This window comes from Temnothorax americanus, unplaced genomic scaffold, assembly GCF_048541705.1.
Source record: "Temnothorax americanus isolate GAGA-0224 unplaced genomic scaffold, ASM4854170v1 Scaffold8, whole genome shotgun sequence".
Classification (NCBI taxonomy): Eukaryota; Metazoa; Arthropoda; class Insecta; order Hymenoptera; family Formicidae; genus Temnothorax; species Temnothorax americanus.
This window is the reverse complement of record NW_027509802.1, coordinates 2,916,909-2,940,239: the sequence shown is the minus strand read 5'-3', so window position 1 is coordinate 2,940,239 and position 23,331 is coordinate 2,916,909. Positions and strand designations below refer to the sequence as shown.

The following is a 23,331-nucleotide window of genomic DNA, read 5'->3' as shown; positions in this document are numbered from 1 at the left end:
GATTCAAATCTGTGAGAGTAACCCGGGCATCTAGATCGTGAACGCGTCACGTTGAAGGGATCCGAAAAATTCTCAGGGTCGGAATCCCGAGAGAACGAAAACGAAAACTATTTTATGCCGCGTTTTTTTGTCTACGCGTCTCGCGTAGATAAAATCTGTGAGGTTAATTAGATTTTGTCGTTCGACATCAACGTTGCTGACGTCAATCAGTTTTTACTGTATGAAAGTCGTCATATGCGCCGTGATAAAGCCGAGTTAACGATATCAATAAAGTTTGCTGAGAAAAGAGACAGTAGTTTAAGCGAGAGGTGAAAAAAGTAACAAATAATGACAGTACCCACCAGTGTGCGTTCTCTTGTGTATTTTGAGATTCTCCGACCTGGCGAAGACTTTGCCGCAATTTTGAAATGGACACGAGAACGGTTTCTCCCCGGTGTGCACTCGTATGTGATTCACGAGTTTGTACTTGGCCTTGAAGGCCTTACCGTTACGCGCGCAACCCTGCCAGAAGCACGCGTGCGTTGTGCACTCAGGTCCGCCCACGTGGTCCACTGTCAGGTGCGACACGATGTCTGGAAGGGTAGTGAAAATCTTGCCGCAGAGTTTTCTTCCACTTTCCGGTAACCCCGGGTCTTGGTCTATCCACATGCAGGTGATCTCGCGTCGGCTGCCGCTGACGATGGTGCCTGCGTGGCCGCCGCCGACGCCGTTAGGCCTCATGAATCTGAGGAAGGCGCTGTGATGATTCGGATGGTTCATGGCTGGGTGTTGCTGGTGGTGGATTGCGGTCGGCGTCATGTGCGGCGAGCCGATGTATTGATGATGAGAAGGTAGCGGTCTGGTGTCCTGAGGATAGTGCCCAGGATAGTGTGTGGCGGTCAGTGGGTGCTGACTCGGATGATGTGGAAACTGCTGCATCGTCGCGGCCGTACCGTCGTGATGCAGCGGCGTAAACAGGCCCAGTCCACCACTTTCGGGGGTGGTAGGACTTGCCGTTGCTATCTCGTGTTCCCGTCGAATGATAAATTCGCGGGTATAACCAGGATGGTGACCCATGTGATGGCCCATGTGAGGAGCCATGTGGGGAGCTGTGTGAGGATGATGCGGCGGGTAACCTTGAGGATGGAAATGGTGGTGTTGCTGGGACGGTGCCTCGGCCCCTGGAGGTGACTGAATGTTCGCACCGGGATCTGTTAATCCACCGGTTGCCCCGGCACTTCCGGGTGACAGCTTGATGCCTAGATTGACGATATGATGCGGGTGGGATGGCATACCTTCTAGAAAACTCATTATCGCGATTGGCGTTACGTTGATTCTTCAGAAACAGCGCCAAAAAACTTTGTCCACGACGACGTGATTCAGGTCGCAGCGAGGCGCTTATCAGACAAGGGTGATGTTTGATACATTTTTGACGTCGTTGGACTTGATTCCCTATCTCAAGTATTATTATAGATCGCGCGGGATATCTTTGAAACCTATAATTGAATAGCGCAGAATTGAGTACTTGATACAGAAAGCATACAGGCCACCGTACACTTCATTCTAGAATCACTGGTCTTACTAAGCTGCCTGTTCTAAGCTTTCGTGAAATCCATATCTCGTAATATTCATACTTCCATGTCAACACAAGTCCCATTCTGTCCCAACTAGCGAGCAATCTCACGTTTCACGTACAACATCGTAAACCTCGCTTGAAGATATATTCGTCACGTGCAAATTGCAACACTTTTAGATGATTCTTGGAATGCCTAGCATTCGATCGATTATTTGTTTTCCGTCACTTGCGCGCGACCGTGTTACACATCCTCGGTTTTCGTGAAGTAAACACAATATCTTTATCAGTGACGAACGTGGCGACGATAACAACAACGCGGCGATGACAGTACACGGCGTCCCGGGTGCGGTAAGGATAAAACACACGTAGCGCTCCTCGCTGCGTTCACAGCGGGACTGAAAGTAAAGGACTCCCACCGAGGCGACGTGCGTCCGATTTCGGAGTCCGGTAGGATTCCCCTTCTTTCTCTACGAGTCGCGCGCGTTTCTCGTTCCCTCCTCGTTTCGCCGCAGCTCGATCCCGAGTACACTGTCCAACCTGGTGTTTTGCCGCCCCACTGTGGTTAAGACCGCCTTCTACCCCTTCCGAATCGTTCTGACGGCGCGAATGTAAACCATGGTCCCTACCACTGGTGAACGTATCCTGGCGGTTACCAGCGTACCATTGGCGCCGACGGCATCACCAGTCATTGGAGGCTGCCGAACGGGGAGGTGCCCGTTAATTTACCACGGGCAGATAGGCGTTGCATCTACCAAGGCGCATGTCGAGACTCTACGTGCGGTTCACGCCCTGTTATTCGAAAACGGCGCGCAGCCACGTTTCGCGATTTTATGCACGTCGTATACGCGCGCGAAGAAGTATCCTCCAGTCTTTTGATACGTAAATGTCATTTGGAACGTACAACTATGCAGAGATTTTATGCGCCTGTTTTCGAACCCTTTTTCTTCTATTTAACTCTTAAAACGTTAGGTTTCACTTTTTATCGTGCGATAGTTGATGATAGATATGTGATAATCAAGAACAATCGAGGCCTGAGAACACAGACGCCACTTATACGAGCGAACGAAATCTCATTAAGATAAGACGACGGCCATACTTGCAATAATAATGATTCACATGCGGTAAAAGCTATATTGAATAAACATTTTGGATATATAGGTATTAAGTTTATTTTAAACGAAATTTATTAAAATTTAAAATAATTTTCTATTTATAATTTACACTTCTTCGTTATGCTGCTACACTGCAAATCCAAGTGTGTTAATTTTACATGCATAAACGTCTAAAAATGACACATTTGACTGAAGTTTTTCTTACATTTTTGGGCGTTTTAAGTTACGTCATTTAACACGTTTAACCGCATTAAATTAAAAGTTAGTACATTCAATCGTGTTAAATGACGTAATTTTAAATGGCAAGAAATGTGTATAAGAAGAGTTTTAGCTAAATACCTAACACACTTGGATTTGCAGTGTATGTACGTGCAGTTTTTCCAAATACGTTATTTGACTAATATTAAATATATTTCACAAACATATATGCATATGAAGGGTACAGGGGGGAAAACGATCAGTGTCCGTCTGGAGTAATTAAAAGAAAAACATAATTTTAACAAACTAGTTATTTTAAGAAACAAAAGTAATTTTGAAACACATATGCACAATGCACATGTATAGGGGTAATGAGAAAAAACAGAAACAAATTCATTTATATTTCTGCATTCATAAAGCTGCAGCTCCAGGCAAATCCATTCTCTAATTTTTTTTACATCTGTTTTACATTTTGCTGTTAAAGAAGGTTCACATAAATAGAAACAGCACTCATTCGTTCTCTCTTTATTCGCCATATTGTTGGCTCTAAATAAATGTGACTTTACTCTCGCGTGCGCACACGTAATTATTAATCGTCGAACTGTTATCAGCGATGTCATCCATCATCACCTTCCTTTTTTTATTCTCCTTTTTGCCTAACCGGTAATTACGATGAAAACTTGCTCTTGCAGTAATTCGTACCGTCGAACATTTTTATGTTTCTCGGATATGGCGGATATTTCAAATCTAACCGAATGCAAATGTTCGATATAAACGCGCAAGAAAACGGTGAGAAAGACACAAGACAGAAATCCTGACAGAAGACACAAGAACAATCCTGACAGAAATTTAATTAGTATCTAATTATATTCAATTTAGTATCTAATCACGAATTAGGAAAATTATGTATTAAATTGTCACTGTCCAGTTCTTTTCGCTGGCGATTAGTCAGCAATGTTAAGTATAAAGACAAAATAAAATCCTAAAATCAAAGTATAATCTTTTTGTTTTAGGTTTTTGCATGAAACAGAATTAGTAAATAATTTCCCAAAATAGAATGAGTAAACTTAAAAAAGATTTTTTTATATTTATTATATTCTAAATATACACTCATATTATTAATCCTACTGATAAAAAAGTTCTACAATATTGATGTCCAACATAGTGAACATGATAATTTTTAGCTATAAATAAGATCTTTATTTAGAAAAAGAAAAGTTGCTTAATTTTTACTGTTGTGGATAGAAAAATCTTTTAATGTAAAAACCTGCAATCAGAATTTATTAACTTATTTTTCAGAAATAGGGATACATTACTAACTTTTTATAAATTAAAAAAAATGTGACAGAAAAGGTGTATAAAATAATTGAATATGTAGCGCGATAAGGTAATGATTTTTTAATGTTTTAACATTGAAAAAATGCGCAGTAACGGTAGAGAATATATGAATGCTTTTTGGCAAGTTTCTTCTTTAGTATGGAATGATTTTTCATTCTGTCAGGCATTCTGTCAGAAAACTATTTTATCTCCAATTCTTTTTTGTACACTAGGTAAACTTCGGTAGACTTTAACGGAACAATTATATGAAACATGCCGATTCAGTGTTTTAATTTTGCAAACGCATTGATCAATTCTCGCAAAATATTCAACATTGTTCGGTTGTAGAATACAAATGTGTGTAGAATACAAATTCTTTTGTCAGGTATAGAATATAAATTTCAAAAGTTTTCCCAGAACAGGTACGAATTTCGGAGACGGTATAACAAATAGTGGCATACAATAGATTGCAACGTTTTGTTATTCCTGAAGAAATGGAGAATTGACTACGTGTACTCGGACTATACGTATGAAATATCTATAATTATTGAGTAAAATAAGATCATTGAGATATACAATCAAATTAAAATAAACTGCCGTTTACAATTCTAGCTTGGATCTTAGTAACCTAGTACTATTTTTGTGTGTAGGGTAAACTCGGGTAAGATGGCCATACAGAAAAGATGGCCAACCTATGTTCTTTCAATCTAGCTCGCCATGAAACATCGAATGAACATGAGTTGGCCATCTTTCCTGTATGGCCATTATATTCGAGTTTACCCTATATATATACATATTTTTCAACTTATTGTTAGTGAGTTATGTTTTAAGTCCAACAAAGAATCGGCGCACAATTTACCAAGTTGAAAAATATGTGTATATATACACACAGAAATAGTACTAGGCTACTAAGATCCAAGCTCGGACCATAAATGGTAGTTTATTCTAATTTAATTATATATGTTATCTCTATATGTGTTGATAGATTACTTGCAAATATGATGATTGTGTGTGTGATCGAGTCTTATCTACTTACTAGTAAATAGTTGTAATCCGATAGATATGAAGATATCTGAAAGTAAACTTGAAAACTGCAGATTGCATCATCTAACAAGTTACATATATCTGTATTCGTGGAACTAAATGTTTGTATCATGAGTTTTACACGCTATTCGCGTTCTTAATGGGAATAATTTAAATGTTATTTGGAAGTATACATAACAATTGATTTATTGAAAGAAAAATATACATATAAAATATTTCCCCGTTGGTTTTATATCCTCTTAAAGTAATTTGGGAGCAGTATTTACTTGTATCTAATTAAACACATTGCTTTCATTGATATAAAACATTTAAGTTCTCTATAATCTTTTCTTTAACTTATCTTATTTATATAAAACTGATGGGACATATTTAATCTTATCAATATGAAAATCAATCCAAGACGAAGTAAAAGCTAAGTTTTCATTTTTATTTAAATATATACCTCCTTTACACTTTGGTAAATAAGAAAAGCGTCGAACGAATGATTAACGATATTTTACCTCGCGTGGAGTAATAATTAATCAAATAAGGAAGTAGAACATATATATGCACATCCTTCAAAGCGCTATGGCAACTTCGGCAACAGAACTGAGATGATTTATGCTCTCTCATAGAAAAGGAAAAATGATGAGCAGTTTCAACTTCAGACTAGAGTTCAATTTTGCTTTATATTGGCGTGTATATATGCGAATTTAATCTTTCACGAGTCTCCCACATTTCGGTATATACATGCGTGCTATTTATACGTGATCTTTGTCTAACATTATTCTGTTCTACGTCGTGCCGTTGAATATATTAACGTAGCTTAATCATCCGCATAAATAATGCAAATACATCGAGCATTTTAACGGGGTGCCTCATTGTCGCGGCAAAAAATGGTGTCCCATTATGCCCGTAATGGGCACGGTGGCTGACTATTTGATATTAATAACTACCATAAAGGTGGACTCGCGGCTCTTTCGTGTACTTAAGAGGCATGGACTGAATGATGCTTTCCATCCACCTTCTGTTGCTTACTAACAGCGCGAGACATCGAGCGAAGACAAATCTATGCGTATATAACGCGTGAGCGAGTTTATAAACTCACCGGGTGCTCCGAAGGTGCATCTTTTCTTGTGCAATACATATACGGTCTTACAAGAATTTTAAAAGCGCTTACAGCGGTCCCATTGTCTTGCTATTTTGTATATTAGCTTGCACAATTAGAATTTATTACACGCAATTAAATTTGTATACTATGTGTATATTTGCACCCTGCACGTTAAAAATATTTATTTGTTTTATTCATGCAAATGTATATTTTTAAATAAGAATAAAATTATAATAATTTTATTAAAATAATTTTTAATTTTATTAAATAATTTTATTACGTAAATAACTTTATTGAAAATAAAATAAAATTATGGCGTGATCTATATTACTTGCGGCTATCCAAGTTCCACAATATTTCTCTCGATTTTTAGTTTGCACAAACTGATCGCTTTATTACACCTCAACAAAACTAACGACGCATAATCCGGTGTGACACATACATACATATAGTTTCTCATGTGATCACAATGTTCCGAGCGTGGTCATGCATCTATGTCTGCATTCGGTTTAAGGCTCACAAGACAGATATTGTCTTAGCCGGTTCATCAGTCATAACCGGAGGGCGGGGACGGAAGGGGATGAGGGGTGCAGTCATTATATTTAATTAATCATTAAGCTGAATGGCTCGATTTATTGCGTGGTCACGGCCAATGGTATGAAAGGGTTTGAGAAGGCGGATATTGCCCGCCTAGCTTTCTGACTGGTTTTTTCGTTTCCTTCGTTTTTCTCATCTGCATACGAATATGTACAATATAAGTGCCGCGGAATCGATACCAAAACAACACGCAGATATTGGAACAATTTTTTTGAAGCTTGACTAATACAGATTACAATTTGTCAACTTCAGAAATAAATTTTATATTCTTGATACATATACATGTGTGGCGGTTGTATCGCTAATTTTAAGCGCCGCAAGCACTGCAATCCGGCCACCACAATATTAGATTCTGAGTGTAAATGACAAATATTGATAATAATATCTTTTTAATAGATATTTAATTTGTTCTCTCTGTATTTTTTATTTATCGAAAAAACTTTGAGTTTTGATTAGGGCATTTAATTGATTTATTATTTTAACTTCATCTTGAACTTTTTTATGACCGACTTTTGCTTCGCGAGTCATCAGATGAAGCTTGATAAAAGCTTTCATATGTGAGGACAAAATACGGGTAGATAGCCGCACGAGGAGAACCCTGCACAAAATCCGGCATAATTGAGAATGTCGGCGGAACTTTACGGTCCACTAAAATTTCGTTACGATTCACTAAAAGTGCATGTTTCTTCGTGAAACGCCACTTGTAAGGCACCGAAAGCAGCCACCACGAATGTGATCAGACATGCAAAAGTTTGTAGATTTCGCGGCGAGATTAGACAGTAGAAATAGATTATGCCGTTACCGAAGGCGAGGAAAGAGAAAGGAAGCGGCGATCTGGATCCGAGATCTTGTCTCAGAGTCATTAGTGAAATGACAAACTCTGCCGGTGAGCCGCACCGGTGGGATCTTTCCTCTGGTTGCCCCTGCCGACACACACGCAAGTTGATGAGAAATCTAATAAATCGTTATACACTGAATGAGCACATTCCATGCACGTGTAAAGTTGCACATATATAGAAAGGCGTCGCTATATAATATTTATTAAATGTCACTAATATCATTAATGATAATTTTTTATAAACGAGACCTGGTTGTTTAAAGAATCCGCGGTGGGAAATTTAGTACAAAATATTTTAATTTTGCATATATTTTAATTTTGCAAGTATACCGTTTAATTCAGAAAGTTATATTTACGTTTGTATAAATCGGTATTTTCATATGATTATATATAAATCAATTTATATATATAGACATTTATGTATGTTTATGTAAATTTTGAGTAATAGTTTTATAATAATTGATGTATAAATTGCCTTGTACAATTCAGGATTATTTTATCATACTCCACATACGTGCATATACATTGAAGATAAGCATGTTTTTACTATTTATGTCTAGTTTGATATACATGGTGTGCATATATAATCTACATGGCTAATTTCTCTCAAAGTTAAGTCCCAAGTGATTGTGTCAGTCCCCTGATTGTCCTGTAGTAAACTCCGAAGCGAGGGATCAAAGCAGAATCCGACACGTGAGATGACGGAGCGGTGAGCGGGGCTGAAGTGGCTCTGAGATAAGATTTCTACGAGCGATGCACGAGCAGATAAGGGTTGATAGGTATCTTTAAGAGCGATCACCGACAAAAATATTGGCTGTCCGTGTCCCTTCCAAAAGTCTCGAGAAGGGGTCCTATACGTAAAATATGAAAAATCCTCGAAATATGATAATGAAATTAAAAATTTTATTTGTTTCCCCTCGGGCATTGGACATCGGCGGTCATTCTGAAATTCGAAATGTTAGAAATATATTCGTTGGTCTGTCACATATACATTTGTGCATTATCTCCCTTCTTTCGAAAAACACCGAAGGAATATTAATCGATACTTTCGTGGCAAATATTCGTGATAATTTTTGAAAAATTTCCAGTAGAAGTATCAGAAAGATAATCAATTTATATTTATAAAAAAATAAAATTATTACGGTATAGAGTATGTGGTATCCTCCATTGATCGTAAAATGGCGAAACGATTGCATTTTATTAGGGACACTTTCCTGGAATTATTCTCCGTATTAAATTGAATTTTTTCACGCACAAGGACATATTTCTTGATCTACACGCGAATTTTATAGGAAAGCGTAATAGTATAGAAAAAGACTGATGGATCGTATGAATTCTCGGTACTCGAAGGAAGTCGCGGCCGCCGAAAGCAATGTTTCTCACCGAGCGAAAGGGGTTCTGGCATCTAAAACAAACTCTTACCCCCGGTCGCCTTTATCCGCCGTATTTTTCGCTGACAACCTCCTTCTAGCGACTTGATTTACGGCGCCGTTGCGAGGAAGCGAGAAAGAGAGAAATAAAAAAAGGAGGAACGGAGCCAAAGAGAAGAACTATTTTTGGGAAGCGCATTAATATTTATAGTTTTGCACACGTACGTCGCGACCAGCATAATTTTACGATAGGATTTACAGCTCCGTCCGTTGTCACTGCACGGCGCTTTACGACATATTAGTCAGCCGAAAATCAAAACGCCGCCGTTTTGTCATAGCAAGCACGATGGCCCTTCTCGAAGATGCGTCAAGGTTAAAGATCGCGGTTCGCGGTACGAAAGGAAAACGAGGATAATCGAAAATCGAGACGAGCGAACAGTATATTCGACCTTTCGATAAATTGTTGGACGACAGTATACCTTCTGATCAAATCTTCGTGTAATATACGATGTTACGGAATCGTCGGATATCCTTCCGATGAAGTTTTCTTCCAGAAAATCTAACGGAAGATTCACGTAGATCCAGAGAAATTGGAAACTGCTGAAATATCAGTGAAAACGACCAGCGTAACTGCCACTAGCCACTGAATTATACATTCTGTTAACGATAACTTTGGGATTCGATTAGCCAAAAATCCATCTGGCATCTCGTAATGCGGTTACGACTGACAGAAATAAATTGTACACTGTTTCCCGGATGACAGCTCGAAAGCGCATTAAAATTAACCATTAGGGATACGCATGACAGTGCGTTGTAATAGCATCATCCACAATAAGTGTCTCGAAGCGCGCGCGCGCGAACGTGCCTTTTTTATTTTTGTACATCGATATCTCACTTCGACCCTCGAAGAAAAACGATTCGTTAGCCGACTTACCCCCATGAACACGGGCTTACCCCTAAAAAATGACCGTGCACCCCCTGTTGTGCAGCGGATGCAACTTCCCTAGCGTATCCCCGTGCTCACCACAGTACACGACGGCAAAGCGTGCGGGTGTGAATACGTATACATGCTCGAGGAACCCTCCCGAGATCTTTTTGGGGAAATATTATGTCATTAGGCGTTATTGAAAGGCGTCCGTTGTATCGATATTTGCTATATCGAACAAATGTCTTTCAACTGAGTCTCGTTGTAAGATGTTACTGCCGACAATAGTTTTGTGCATCCGTTAATATCACTTGCAATTGTGTCACAAATTTCTGAGATATTCTCTCGCGATTGTTTTCAATTATTCGTTTTTCCCTAAATCTCAACTCGATCGTTCGGCAAAAATTACAAATACGCGTTTTTCGGTAGATAATAAATAATATATTGGCATTTTGTTTTGGAAAGTTGTGGGAGTGTCTTCGAAAGAAATATTACGAGTTTCTAAGTGTAAGCAGAGGGTGAATCGTGCCACGCCCTATACTCATTTTCGACACATTGGTCACGCAGGTTTGTCCTGTACACGCCTCTGTCGTCAACACGATTCTTGTCGGACATTTACTATTTTATACTTGAAACGAAAAGGCGCAACTTTGTAACCGAACGTTTGTTACGAAAAGACTCGAAGACTCTAGTTAATATTTTTTTCCTTTTACCCTCACTTTCTGTCGACATTTATTTCAGTACGCAAATACGTTCTACGAATGTTATTTTAGCCGTGCATTGTCTGTTAATTTTAATTTTAGTTGATGTTTCATTGAAGCATTGTTCAAACACAGAGTACTGTGCCGATATTGTGCACGTGATATAAGATTACGCAACAAAAGCGCATAAGTGCACTTCTTTAAATCTGCGTCTTCAATTTAGAATGTTCTACTTTGAATGACGTTTAATCAAGATCACAATGATACTTTATTACAATTGATTCAGTTTTTCTACAAGCGAACCAATTTTTCAAATTTGTTCCTTTGGATGTTTCTTTTTTCAAGTAGAAAAATATTTTTAAATAAATCGGCGATATATTTACTTATCACGAATCACGACCCGTCTCGGAGCATATTCATCAGACAGAAAACGAACAACCGTCCGCCTCCATGTATGTTCCACATCGAGGAGCAATTGAGTCCTACGGACGGAAACGAGCGCTAATTTTCTTAGGAAGAATCTCGTTCTGATTCTCGGGGCCACCGGAAAGAACGCTAATGAGAGAACAGTGGAGGAAGGGTGGACGGTGAATCGGAGATGAAAATGAATTGAGTGAATGGACTCGGAGTGGTCTCGAGTGGCGGGAAGTGAGCAACTTTGACGAGAGCGGCTTAGGCCTCTTTATCGTGTTCGTCCTACGTTTCGGAATAACTAACGTAATCAAGCTAATGTGTTTGTATGTGTGTATGTATATTAGCCGTTTTTGATGACGACCAGCAATTGATTCACGTCTGCGTGTTCGTTATTTGCGAACTACTGCCGTGTTACAGATTGAAAATAATTCTGCACGAGTTACGTATATATAATTAAAATTTTACATGCATGACAAAACTTGAGACGTCACATTTGCGCATATATTCTGAAAGTTTTATCTTCAAATTTTTATAGGGAATACGTAAAAATTTAATGTTATTTTAAAATATTCTTTGCGATATAAATTATGCAGCTAGTCAATCTTGTATTTGTCCTTGCGCTAGTAAGATAAAAACTGGAGCGCGCATTACAGATTTGGGTCAGCCTTACATTCGCAATATAAAGCACGATCCTTGCGATCACGTTATCAATCGGAATTGCGATTAGCGTAATTGAAGCTGTTACGCGCGTGATACCCGTATGCGCTCGCTCGTTTTGTTTATCATCCTGAATCCCATTGGATCGTAATTCTCCATGAACCTATATCAACGTTTCATTCGGAAAAAGTGCATCATGATTGGCGAGATACAATGCCATCGATTCGAGTTACCTGTCCGCACCGACAAGAAAGAAAGAGAGAACGAGAGAGAGTCTCGGTATCGTGTGGGTGATGACTAATAGATTTCGAGGCCCGGCCCATCCATCTCGCCCTCTCTCGAGCCCCCTCGATACAAATCGATCTTTGCCGCGGTCACGTTCGTGCGCGCGTCGAGGATATCGTATCTATCGATAGATCCCTAAGCGGTACGTGCCGCTTTTTTTCGACGGTGCATTTATAACATTGGCCACGGCCCTGAACCGCCCAGTGTCCGTTCGCTCGCGAGAGACCAAAGCGGTTTGTCATTATAGATGTTCCTTGCTCGTTGAACTGTCAGAGACGAGCTAGAGAGACCTCGTCGTCGATGTACTCTCCCTCGGCCGCAGCGAAATCGTATATGTCGCTCATATCGCTTGTGCATAAATCATTTGCGCGCCGAGAAGTAAGACTCGAAGACGCCTACAAGCGGTCTAATACGTAAGCTAATTACAGAATCTTTCGCAAGATCCGCGTCGCAAACAGCAACATAATTTCAAAATACCGCTCCAATTCCAAAGTTAAGTTTTGCTTCGCGAAGATTAGGTTTTAATCACTACGTGGCGTTTAAGATTTGGAATATTATTGCATATTTTTTGAAATATATACATGTATTTAATCTTTACGAAAAATTCAAATGTTTTTTTCATGATGTTTTTAAAATAAAATAATATAAGATTCTTTAGAAGACAGTTATTAAACGAACATAAAAAATTTGAATGAAATTATTTTGTCGGAGGCCCGAAGCAAGAAATATTCGGTTACTCAACGTTTAAAGATTTGATTTGTCAGAGTATATAAACTATACAAATACCGTCATATAAAATTAAGATGGCAAGAGCGCAAAACCTTTAGGATTAACGTTATTTATAAAGTATTATGCTTTGTGAAATTTACGGTACATAAGGATGAATTACGCGTGCGTATAATTCCGCAGCCGACGGACACCTTCGTATATTTCACGTGGCTTGTAATAATTAACTTGAATTATGTCATTTCATTAATATATACATATCGCGGACTCCTTATCCAATCTAAGGAGCATTAAACGTTCATATATGTAAAATTCTGTACACATTCTAATAGGTATATTTATATTACTACTGTCTTGTGCGGCGTCTTCAAAATACATACATGTGCATGCCTTACGTTTCTCGTATATCTCGTACATGATATAAAATCAGAAGCTTTCCGCGCATAAATTTTCGTTAAGAATGCAAAGTATTCGCGAGACGTACAATCATCTCCGCGCCTTTTTTACCTATTGCCATATGCCAATAGGCTTACAATTAGACAAGCATCCGGATTCGCACGGCGTCGTTAAAGGTTTCCCTTTGTCATCGCCGCTCGCACGAAAGCCTCGTCCGAATTCGAATTGACGATTCTCGCGGGAAACGAGAGAGAAAGGAGTGGGACAGGAGAGGTGAAGAGTGGAGTCGCGCGCGCGATTAAGAGAGGAATAAAAACACCGGCAATTTACGGGCCGTCCGCTTCCCGCGGAATAATTGTCATCGATATTCCGTGGCGTTGTGGCGCCACTCGGGGCCAATTAGCCGAAGCAATTAAAGAATTACGTCGTGTCTCGGGTCCGTGGGTATTTCCCTTTAGTTCTGAATTCCGTGGTCCCGGTTCAAGGCAGGCCGTTCGCCATCCCAACGAAACGCGAAGGACAGCGATCTGCCGCGCCTTCGTAAGATGCATCCGGATTAACTTTTTTTTTTGTTTAGCCATATATTTGAATCTTTCGAACTGTTCAATTAGTATGTAATCTCATTACACGGAATTTATCCAAATAATTAAGCAAATTATTTGGAACAAGGTCTTTCTAAAAAATATATCTTTCGAAAAAGTGAAAAGTTTCCTAATTGAGATAAATCTACGTAATACGACAATAGCATAATAATAAAAAGTAATGTAAATTAATTGTCGAAAGACAACGCTCGCAGTTTATACAAAAGTTACTATAACATATATTTCTTGCTTTATTTTTCATTTTTAATTGCAATAAAAATATTTTCAAATATTATATAATAAAGTTTAGTTTTTAAATATTAATTTTTTATTAATCTGTAGGTTGTTACATTATCGAGTTAAGTATCTAAAGTATCTAAAAATCCTTCTCGTGGGAATAAGATTGCAGGGAATGAACATAACGAAATTTTTACCCGATCAACAATAAATACAACATACACTTTGCTCATGTATTTCTGCGTTTTTTACGTGCTACATGTCACTTTCATCCGGATGCATCTTAAAATGGTGAGAATAGTGGATAGCCAACGGCTGCCGGGACACGAGGAAGATCCCGAACATTCGTAAAATCGTCCCTTTACGATTTCACCGTGCGCATAATGTCCTAGACGTCTCCATAACTTGTCGCCGAAGCAACGACAACCGCAGTTCAACGTGGCTGCCGCGCGGGATTCTCCGGCGGCGACATATCGAATAATGCAGCAGTTTTATTGTATATCGCAGTGGGACGGTCGAAACCGCCAGAAAAAGACTTTCGAGATCACCTGGCTGTTACAGTTAAAGCTTTTTAACTCTTCGTCGAATGGCGGAAAAGAATTCACAAATTTATAATTGACAGCTCTTTGAATAAATCGTTTAACAAAAGATTTTATCTTAAAAGCGTAGAAATATGTCTTTTAATCTGATTTATTTAATTTATTAACCTCCGGATTAATAAATAATTGAACGAAAAGATGAATAAAGACAGATCTCTGTGTACGTTCAGTTTGTTTTTTTCCTGTGTAAATTTCTTATAGTAATAGTGGTAATAACACGATTAATGTTACGCGATCGCCACCTTTGAAAAAGTAAGGATGAATATATAATAGAATTTACAGGTCCAATATTTGCAAATTTATAAATCTGAAGTCGAAAAATGTGCGTGTGTGTGGTCAATTTTTGTGCTCACCGACAGCGCACGAAAAAACTTCGCTCAAAACCAAAGGGTATAGATAATTCATTGAGCGAGCAACCTTTTTATCTCGTTTACGATAAAATATAACAGGTCGTAAATATTTTCCTAAGTGTTTTGTCATTTTTATTGCTGTAAGCTTCTCTTTAGTAAGACCGGTAGCGGCTCTTGGTATTCGTTGTGGGTTACGGGATATTTCTGCACAGATCTATGTAAAGAACAATAAAACGGATGCTAATGTGTGGCTTAGAATCTCTAGAATTCATTTCTGTAACTTGTTTCTAACTTATTATTTGTAGTTTATCATAATTTGGAGTAATTTCAATCATTATACTCGGGATTTTATTTTTGAATACCTTTTCTCTTTTAAGGATCTTTTTGCAATTTATCGTGTTTTATTCATATTTACATATATGATATTAAAAGTTAGATGTATATTTTATTGTATTTATTGCCTTAAATTATTTAAATATTAAGCTTTTATGTATCAAGTATTATTGTTAATAAGTCACAAATTACGTTGACTATTCTTTAGGATCTAGTTTAACAATAATAAAACATATGGGCGGCATCCATACGTTATATGATATGACGTTTGCATGCAAATAAGAAAAACGTTCGGAACCATATGATAGAGATCATTTATCTTTTGCAAAAATGTCATCTTCACATACGATGTCCTTTCGAAAGAAAAATGAGTGTCATTTAAACTAGAGCACAAAAAAGAAAGAATTTGCAAACTAGAGGTATATACCAAATGCAGAACTATCACAATGCTACAGTTTCCAAATGTGAAAGCCTTGGGCCATCTGAATGGTCTTTTCGGTACTTTAAAGTTAATGATTTATCTTGTTAATAAATCATTTTTAATGTCTTTTCTTTGTAACTAATGGAAATTACCGATAGAGAGAGATTGCAAAATATCACTAATACTTGACATACTATTATATTCGTTATTTTTGTTTATTCTTGTTCTACACTGTAACAAATCAATAATAAATTCTATTTTGTTACATTTTGTAGTGAAAACAATTTGTGAAAAAAAAAATGTTTTTTTTTTCTAAAAGACTAATGCATGTGAAAGTCATAGCTAATACAATAGAATTTTTAAAGGGTCGACATCGTATGATATAACAAACAGAAGCATAAGTCAATTTATATTAATATAAATTTGATATAAACATAAATATTAAATTGATTTATTTTAATTTTAGTTTCTCAAAAAATGAAAAATTAATCATCCTAAAGAAACTCGGACCGACATTTGTCACTAAATTATTGGATGTTGGTAATTACAGAGGTCTTTCCTCGACAGTGTTATTTTGCTGACATATTGCTAACTTGTTTTATATAACACAACTAGGCTCCATGTAATTTTTTATATATAAAATATTATATTTTTTAAATTTTTTAATTGCATTTTTATATCTTATATTTATTTGTGGAACTCAAAATAAGGAGTGATAATACGAATTGCGAAAAATAAACGCGTTATTATTAATAGCCCTATAAAAAATACTGAGAATTTGCTGAAGACCAGAGAAAGAAAAACATGACCATTGAATGAGTATTATAACACATTTTACTTGATCTCGTATATACTCTTTTTTTACATTCTTATATTTTTATATTTTATATTTGCAATGTGTATATAACCTGTAAGGGCTAGTTACACTTGGACATCGATCTCTTATCTATCGAATATAAATGTAAAGCAATTACCGAATTTTGAAGCAAAAAAGTAGTTAGTGAAAAACTGGACTTTAACAAATTGGACACAGGTGAACGAGGGACTGTTTCACATTGGAGTAAAACGAAGTTTTCTTTTCTTTCTTATCGCAAGGTGCGGAGAGAAACACTTTTCTTAAGTTTATTGTATTAAAACCAAAGTCGAAGTTGTATTTTTGTGTTAATTGGAATAGATATTGTAAACTTTAACAATCTGTTGATTTTTTTTTAGAGCTATTGGAGTCTATACATAATGTAATGTTTTCTGTTTTCCAGAGATTGGAAGGACATCGCGCAAAACTCGGCAAGTAACGATTCTTGGTGAGTGCAATGATCCTTTTCTTATATAATGTAATTTTTTTTTAAGAATATTGTGTACAATAATTTATTATGATTAATAGCATTATGTGAATAATTGAGGAGCAATAAAACTTGCATCCAAAATAATTAAACTTTATAATTAAAAAAGTTGTTGGATTTAGGCCGATGTAATGCGATCTTAAGAAGTCGACGTAGGTCTTGTGCAATTCGAATAATGTTTAGTATATAAGATTCAGCGATTAAATAGAAAGCATAACTTAGAGTATATTAGTTTAACCTTTATAAAGGCTACACCTCAAGGTTGAAGAGTCTCAACCACTTGAGGCTTTTCAAAAATTGATGTTTTTGGACAATTTAATATTAATTATTGACAATTTTTTTAATTCTATTATATTCTTCAGTTTTTCTACCTCTATTTCATAATGTTTTAAGATTTGCTTGATTAGACTTAGCTTTACACGCGATTAAAGGTCTATATGCGAGGTCCATATATGGACCGTGTAGGTTTTAAAGGTTAAAAAATAAAAGCTGAAAACACTTTAAGAAGGACTGTTAGGTACTGTTAAAATTGTCAAATCTTATAACGGAGTGTTCTATGATTTTCAACTTCAGCTAAAAATACAAACAGTTTCTGTTGAAACCGTTCGCAAAACGTGATGTTATTTGCGTTACTGTGAAAAATCATTCTTCTATTGTCCGCACGCATGGTAGGCACATGGTGGAAACATGAGCGCGACGTCATTCGTTTCTTAGACATTGCCATTTGAAGGACCTGCAAGAAAACACTCTCGGATTTTAAAAATGAGAATCCGAGCCATATTAGCTAATAGGCACGTCAAAAAATTTGACCAGAATAGTCACGGAATATTATGCATATATAAACTTCTATCTTTTGATTTATAATTGCAGTGTCATTTTAATCTTTAGCGCCCAGTCCGGAATGGGTGTTTAGATAAATAGTCACTGTTGAAACGAAACGAAAGAGCATTAAATAAATTCTTTATAGGCGATTACGTAGTCCGGTGAGATCTAATAGTAAATCAGTCCGAGATGTTTATGAGCGTAAAATAAAACTGAAGAAAAGCGCGGGGAGTCGAAATCTTTCGAAAAAAATGCGTTTTACTGCAGTCCTCTTCGTGGTCCACGAAATGGTCACTTCGACGGGTTTCATCGTCTCGTGATGAAAGAAGAGGAAAAGAAAAAGGAGAGATCGCGCACGTACGATGCAGCGAGTTCTCGGAAATACATGCACGCGTCGTAAAAGTATTCGCTAATTGAGAGAAGAGTGCAGACAGCGTAGCCTTTACGTTGGAATAATTTCATGTTAATTATCGAAATTGTCGGTATATTGCCACATTATTTAACCGTGAGCACCAATTGCGTTTATATGCATAATTCTGCTTGCGAGCTCTCGTGTTTGTCTCCGTGCTATGAAACAGTGCAAGTGCAGACACATGCATACATTTGGACATATACGAAAAGATTGGTTGTATTATCAAATGTTTTAAATATGTAATTTATATATAAATTATATCGATGCTTCTCTCCTAAATTTTTTTTAAGTTTATTAGCTTTTTACTGATATTGCTTTGTTTGTCACTTATATACTCGTTCTCAGTTTAATGGTTCAATATGGAAAATATCAAATATGTGTTTCGCTCTAAATCTTTTTGTGCAATCTCAATATTTTAAAAACTATTTCAAATATTGCTACAAATATCTTGTAGCAAGATATATTGATTGCAACACGAATAAAAGTAACTTTACCAAAAAATTTCAGAAAAATAACATCTAATGAGATATTAAGATAGTGAATATCCTCGCGCACAGATACTTCGTTATACACAGTGTGTACTTTCGATTAAAAATCAAATAATTCAACGTATACCTTTTTCATCGATCTTTTTAAATAAAATTAAAAAAAATTAATTTTGAATAAACAAAAATAACAGAATAGATTAGTGAAGTGAACAAAATAGATTAATATCTCTTTTTATGATCAAATCGTTATGTCCATGTGCAAAAGGTAGTTTTATATCGGAAGTCATATGAAAAGGCGTGACAAACACGACCCAAACAAATTTGTCAAGGCCATTAGGTATAACGGGGATCCCGTTATAACCAGTGTCGCGCTCTGAATAAAGTGCCGCCATCAATTTCAGAAAAATCAGCTAGGAAAAGCCGGCAGCTTTCGGAAATGCCGATCGCCTTCAACTTTAAACTTACGTCCGCCGAACAAACGAATCGATTTTCAAGCAAAATGATGCCCTTTTTGTAAGTTCTAGGAAAGAACAAGAGAGACCACCACGAAACTCAATGTGTTTCGTCGATTCGAAAGTGACAAATAAATACTAAAACCCACGACATTTTTTAAGCAGAAATATTTCTGCTTGAATGTCGAACGTTCCTTGGAAATATGCCGGTTTTTTTTTTTTTTTTTTTTTGACGTGCCGACTATTCGAAGGATAACAATCCTTTGACGGTCTTTTTAACAATCATTTGTCATTGTTTTTGGAATTATTAGATTTCTTCGCCTATTTAACATTTGCAGAAACATCTGTATAGTAGCACGTCTGCACTGTAATTATTATACATACATCTTAATTTCTGCAATTAAATATAGGAAATCTGCTTAAGACATTTTTTAAGACATGTCATTTTATACTACTCATTTATTTCGCTATTTAACTTTTTTAGCTTAAAGCTTAATTGTGTCTTATCTTATTGGCAACAGCGAACGTTATATGTAACATTTCATTTCTTCTTCAATGTACCATTTATAATATTTTATTAAAAATTCTTAGTGGATAGTAAATATATATTTATTAATCAATTTTGTGTTAACAAAATTATAATAGTTATCTTTATATTTATATTATACGAGGGTAAATACAAAATTAAGAGCAATTATATATTATTTTATTCAAAATATTTGAGCAAAAGCGAAATTAGATCAACTGCAAATCTAGGGAAGCCTTGTGTGTCTATCCCTATCTGCAGTAATAAACCTGCAGTATTTTGCTTACTTTCAAAGAGTAAGCTACCACTCGCTGTGTGCAGCAGTGTTGAGCAGCATGCTGTGGTAAGATTTCTATACGAATAGAAAATGTGAAATCATAATTAAAATTTATAGAAAAATAGGAATAACTATATAACATAAAGAAAAGTATATATAATGGATAAAAACAGTTTAGTGAAGTAATAACGAAATAAAAGAAGTGATGTATTTTTTTTCGCGCGCAATCAATCAAGATTATTTTTTCTCAGAATATAAGAAAACTTAATAGAATGCTCTGAACAGTGTGTTACGAGTGTTGCAAAGAGATTACGAATGAAAAGTAATGTAAAGATATCATTGATAGCTTTTGTACTTTTTGAACAACGAAATAATTTCCTTGTTTTTTTTTATTTATTCTCGGCGTATAATCATGTATATCGTGTCGTTGTATATACATGAAAAGATCAATCGTTAAATCTCCAATTCTCCAAATATGAATCAACGGTGTTTGTATTCATTAGTCATATTAAATTACGTCACACCGATCTTTTTTTCTTCTCGTGTTAGCGCGAATGCTGCGAATCGCTTGGCAATAATAACCCCCAGAAAGAGGCATCGGTTCTCGAGGCAAACAAGTGAATGGCATTAACGTGATGTTATCGATATGGCGCGCCATAGAAAATCACTTTTGCTTGAACGACTGACCGTACCTTCGACAAAGCGTGGCCCCGAGTGCGCCCCACTGTGGGTACATGAAAACTATTTCAACATCTCCGTATCGGATATACACTCGTTTCAGATAAAATCCACCCATAAGTGTTTCATCCATTCGCGTCCTGTTATCGGGTAAGAGCAGTCTCAGAGTTTTTCACCGCGAGATGAAATTATAGTTTTATTACAAAGTTCCATCTTCTCATTTTAAACGCAAAATCGATTTCCATCGCGAGATGGTCGCGACGAGGAATTATTGTTTGTTGATTATTCTTATACATATGGCATAAATTCTTCAAAATCGTCGATTTTTTAATGCAACGCAGAGCCATTCCAAAATTCTTGAATTATTTTGTCACCAACAATGCATTTGTTCTGTACGAATGTTCTCTATACGCATGTACGCACGGGAAGACGAATTGATTCGGCAGCTGCGGCAGGGCTTTCCTTCAGCGGACTCGTTGTGTGTTATTTTCCATGAGGGTTAACAGATTATGAAGATGTCTCCGGATTAAATACGTCGCACCTGTAAGCGATCCATTTTCCCAAACATCCTCGCGACCCGCGGTCCCCTTCCAGGGCGTGACTCTGAAAAACCACCAGCATCCAAACAGTCCGCCGAATCGAAATAGAGGGACAGAGGTGGAGGAGAGAGACTCTTATACACAATCAACTAACTGTATAGACTTATACGGATAGTTTCCGTGCGAGAATCGAGTTTACCTGACTTACAGAGGTCCCTGTTTATAGTTATTTATAGCTGAATATCCCCACCTTTAAAGGAGCCTGGAAATACCTCCCCAAAAGAACTATCTCTCCGTCTTTCTCGTTCCCATTGCTCTATGTCGAACGCTGTCAGGCTTGCGATATACTTACTACTATATAGTATCTCGAGAAGTTTTCGAGAATATTTACACGTGATGAATCTTTCGAAAGCTTCTCGTACAATAGTAATAGACGAGTCTGTGTGACAACACGCATTTTTACACCCAATTAAAAAAATAAATCTTTTTTTAGTGAATGAGACGGCTTGAAGTAAAAATATATATTTTATTTTTATTAGTAAGATAAAACGAAGCCGCATTTATGTCAGTCTCTTGTAAAAAGAAGAGAATGAAAGCCAAGTGAAACGAAGGATTTATTTCATTACATTCTTTACAACAGAAGCCTTTCAATTGTGACTGTTCGACAGTACTGTAAATTAAAGGGGTAAGGAGTAAGTGTACATGTAATGTGCGTGTGCGTGTGTATGTGTGTGTATGTATTGTATTTCGTAAATTATTTCTCATTTTACAACTTTCTAATTCCTGTAAAAATGTAAGAAATATTGTTGGAAAAGACAAACATAGTGATTTAGGAAACTGGTGATCAAATGTATTATATATACAACAATTGTCTAGGACTAACTGATTCTAAGAAGGCAATTGATGAAAATAGCTTTCTAGTATTAACAATAATATATATAAAAATAAACAAATATCTAGGATTTTTCATAAATATCTTTGTTCACGAATTTTTAAAAGAAATTCGTAACAATGATACGATTTAATCAGTCTCACTGTATATTTTATCTCTGAAATATAGATAATATATAGATATCGTGAATAAAATCTCTACGTGATAAATTACAGTGATCTGAAGTTATTAAATTTACAATACACTATGATATTTCCCTATTTTTTATTTTATATAGAAATTTATATTACAATTTAAATTGAGAAAAATTGTATAAGAGTTTATTTGTAAAATTATCTATATATACGCTTGTTGCTGATTTTGTGTACAGTTGCGTTCGAAAGAATGCTTTTCAAGGGAGATCTGTATCACTCTATAGACATCACTGTTCAAACGAGACGAGACATAAAGCGAACTGTATCATAAAGATAAACGAAAATAAGTACTGACAACAAGCGACGATAATTGCCCCGATCCGATTATTACACTTCGTGATCGAAGAGATAAAGACCGATTGTCTCGATAAGTGTGCAACATAGGTTCGTCTATGTCCACGACATTCAATATTACGCTCGAAAATGAGAGAAATTGTTCCTTTAATTATAATCGATCGCCGGGGGAGTTATTCACGCGTTCCATCAAAGACAACCGGTTCCCGCGCGAGTTATATCGCGGTTACTCACAATCAGTGAATTATTTCCGAAGCAATATATATATCGGTGTGTGCCCGCGAGGCGGTATAAGTCTTCGAAAATGATCGCCGAGGTATCCGAGGTATCCGTGGGTCGACGGCGGCCCTGACCGAGTGCCTTCGACGCAGAATCCCGAAAACGAAACGCTTCCGAGATGAGAACGACGAGGATCGTTTGGACCAGGTAAGCATATATAACGATCTCTCCGATCCTTCTCCCCATTCTACCGCCCGGAATATAAACTGTTTCTGGGAACCGGGAGTCGTATATCTTGCCGAATGACAATGCCGGAGTCACTCACCCACTCACCTGGCCAGGCCCATCTCGATATAGACGCGCGGACGACGAAATCTGCTCCAGGAAGAGAAGATCGGATTGACGGTTTACTTCTTTTTTTCCAGATAGTTTCACGATCTCTGCCTCTGCCG

General features: G+C 36.8%; 1 protein-coding gene and 1 long non-coding RNA gene across 3 annotated transcripts in view; one reads left to right on the top strand and one right to left on the bottom strand.

Annotated features, from left to right (window-relative positions):
• LOC143907301 (uncharacterized) overlaps positions 1–1,937 on the bottom strand; it is a 31,134-nt gene extending 29,197 nt beyond the window's left edge. Inside the window, exon 1 of the mRNA XM_077423986.1 lies at positions 342–1,937. Coding sequence (XP_077280112.1) covers positions 342–1,290 — 949 coding nt within the window. The 5' untranslated portion in view covers positions 1,291–1,937. The remainder of the gene's footprint in view (positions 1–341) is intronic.
• LOC143907182 (uncharacterized) overlaps positions 1–23,331 on the top strand; it is a 148,380-nt gene that overhangs the window by 77,754 nt on the left and 47,295 nt on the right. For both annotated transcript variants that reach the window (XR_013259759.1, XR_013259760.1), the window contains exon 3: positions 17,003–17,047. This is a non-coding gene — a long non-coding RNA (uncharacterized LOC143907182). The remainder of the gene's footprint in view (positions 1–17,002; positions 17,048–23,331) is intronic.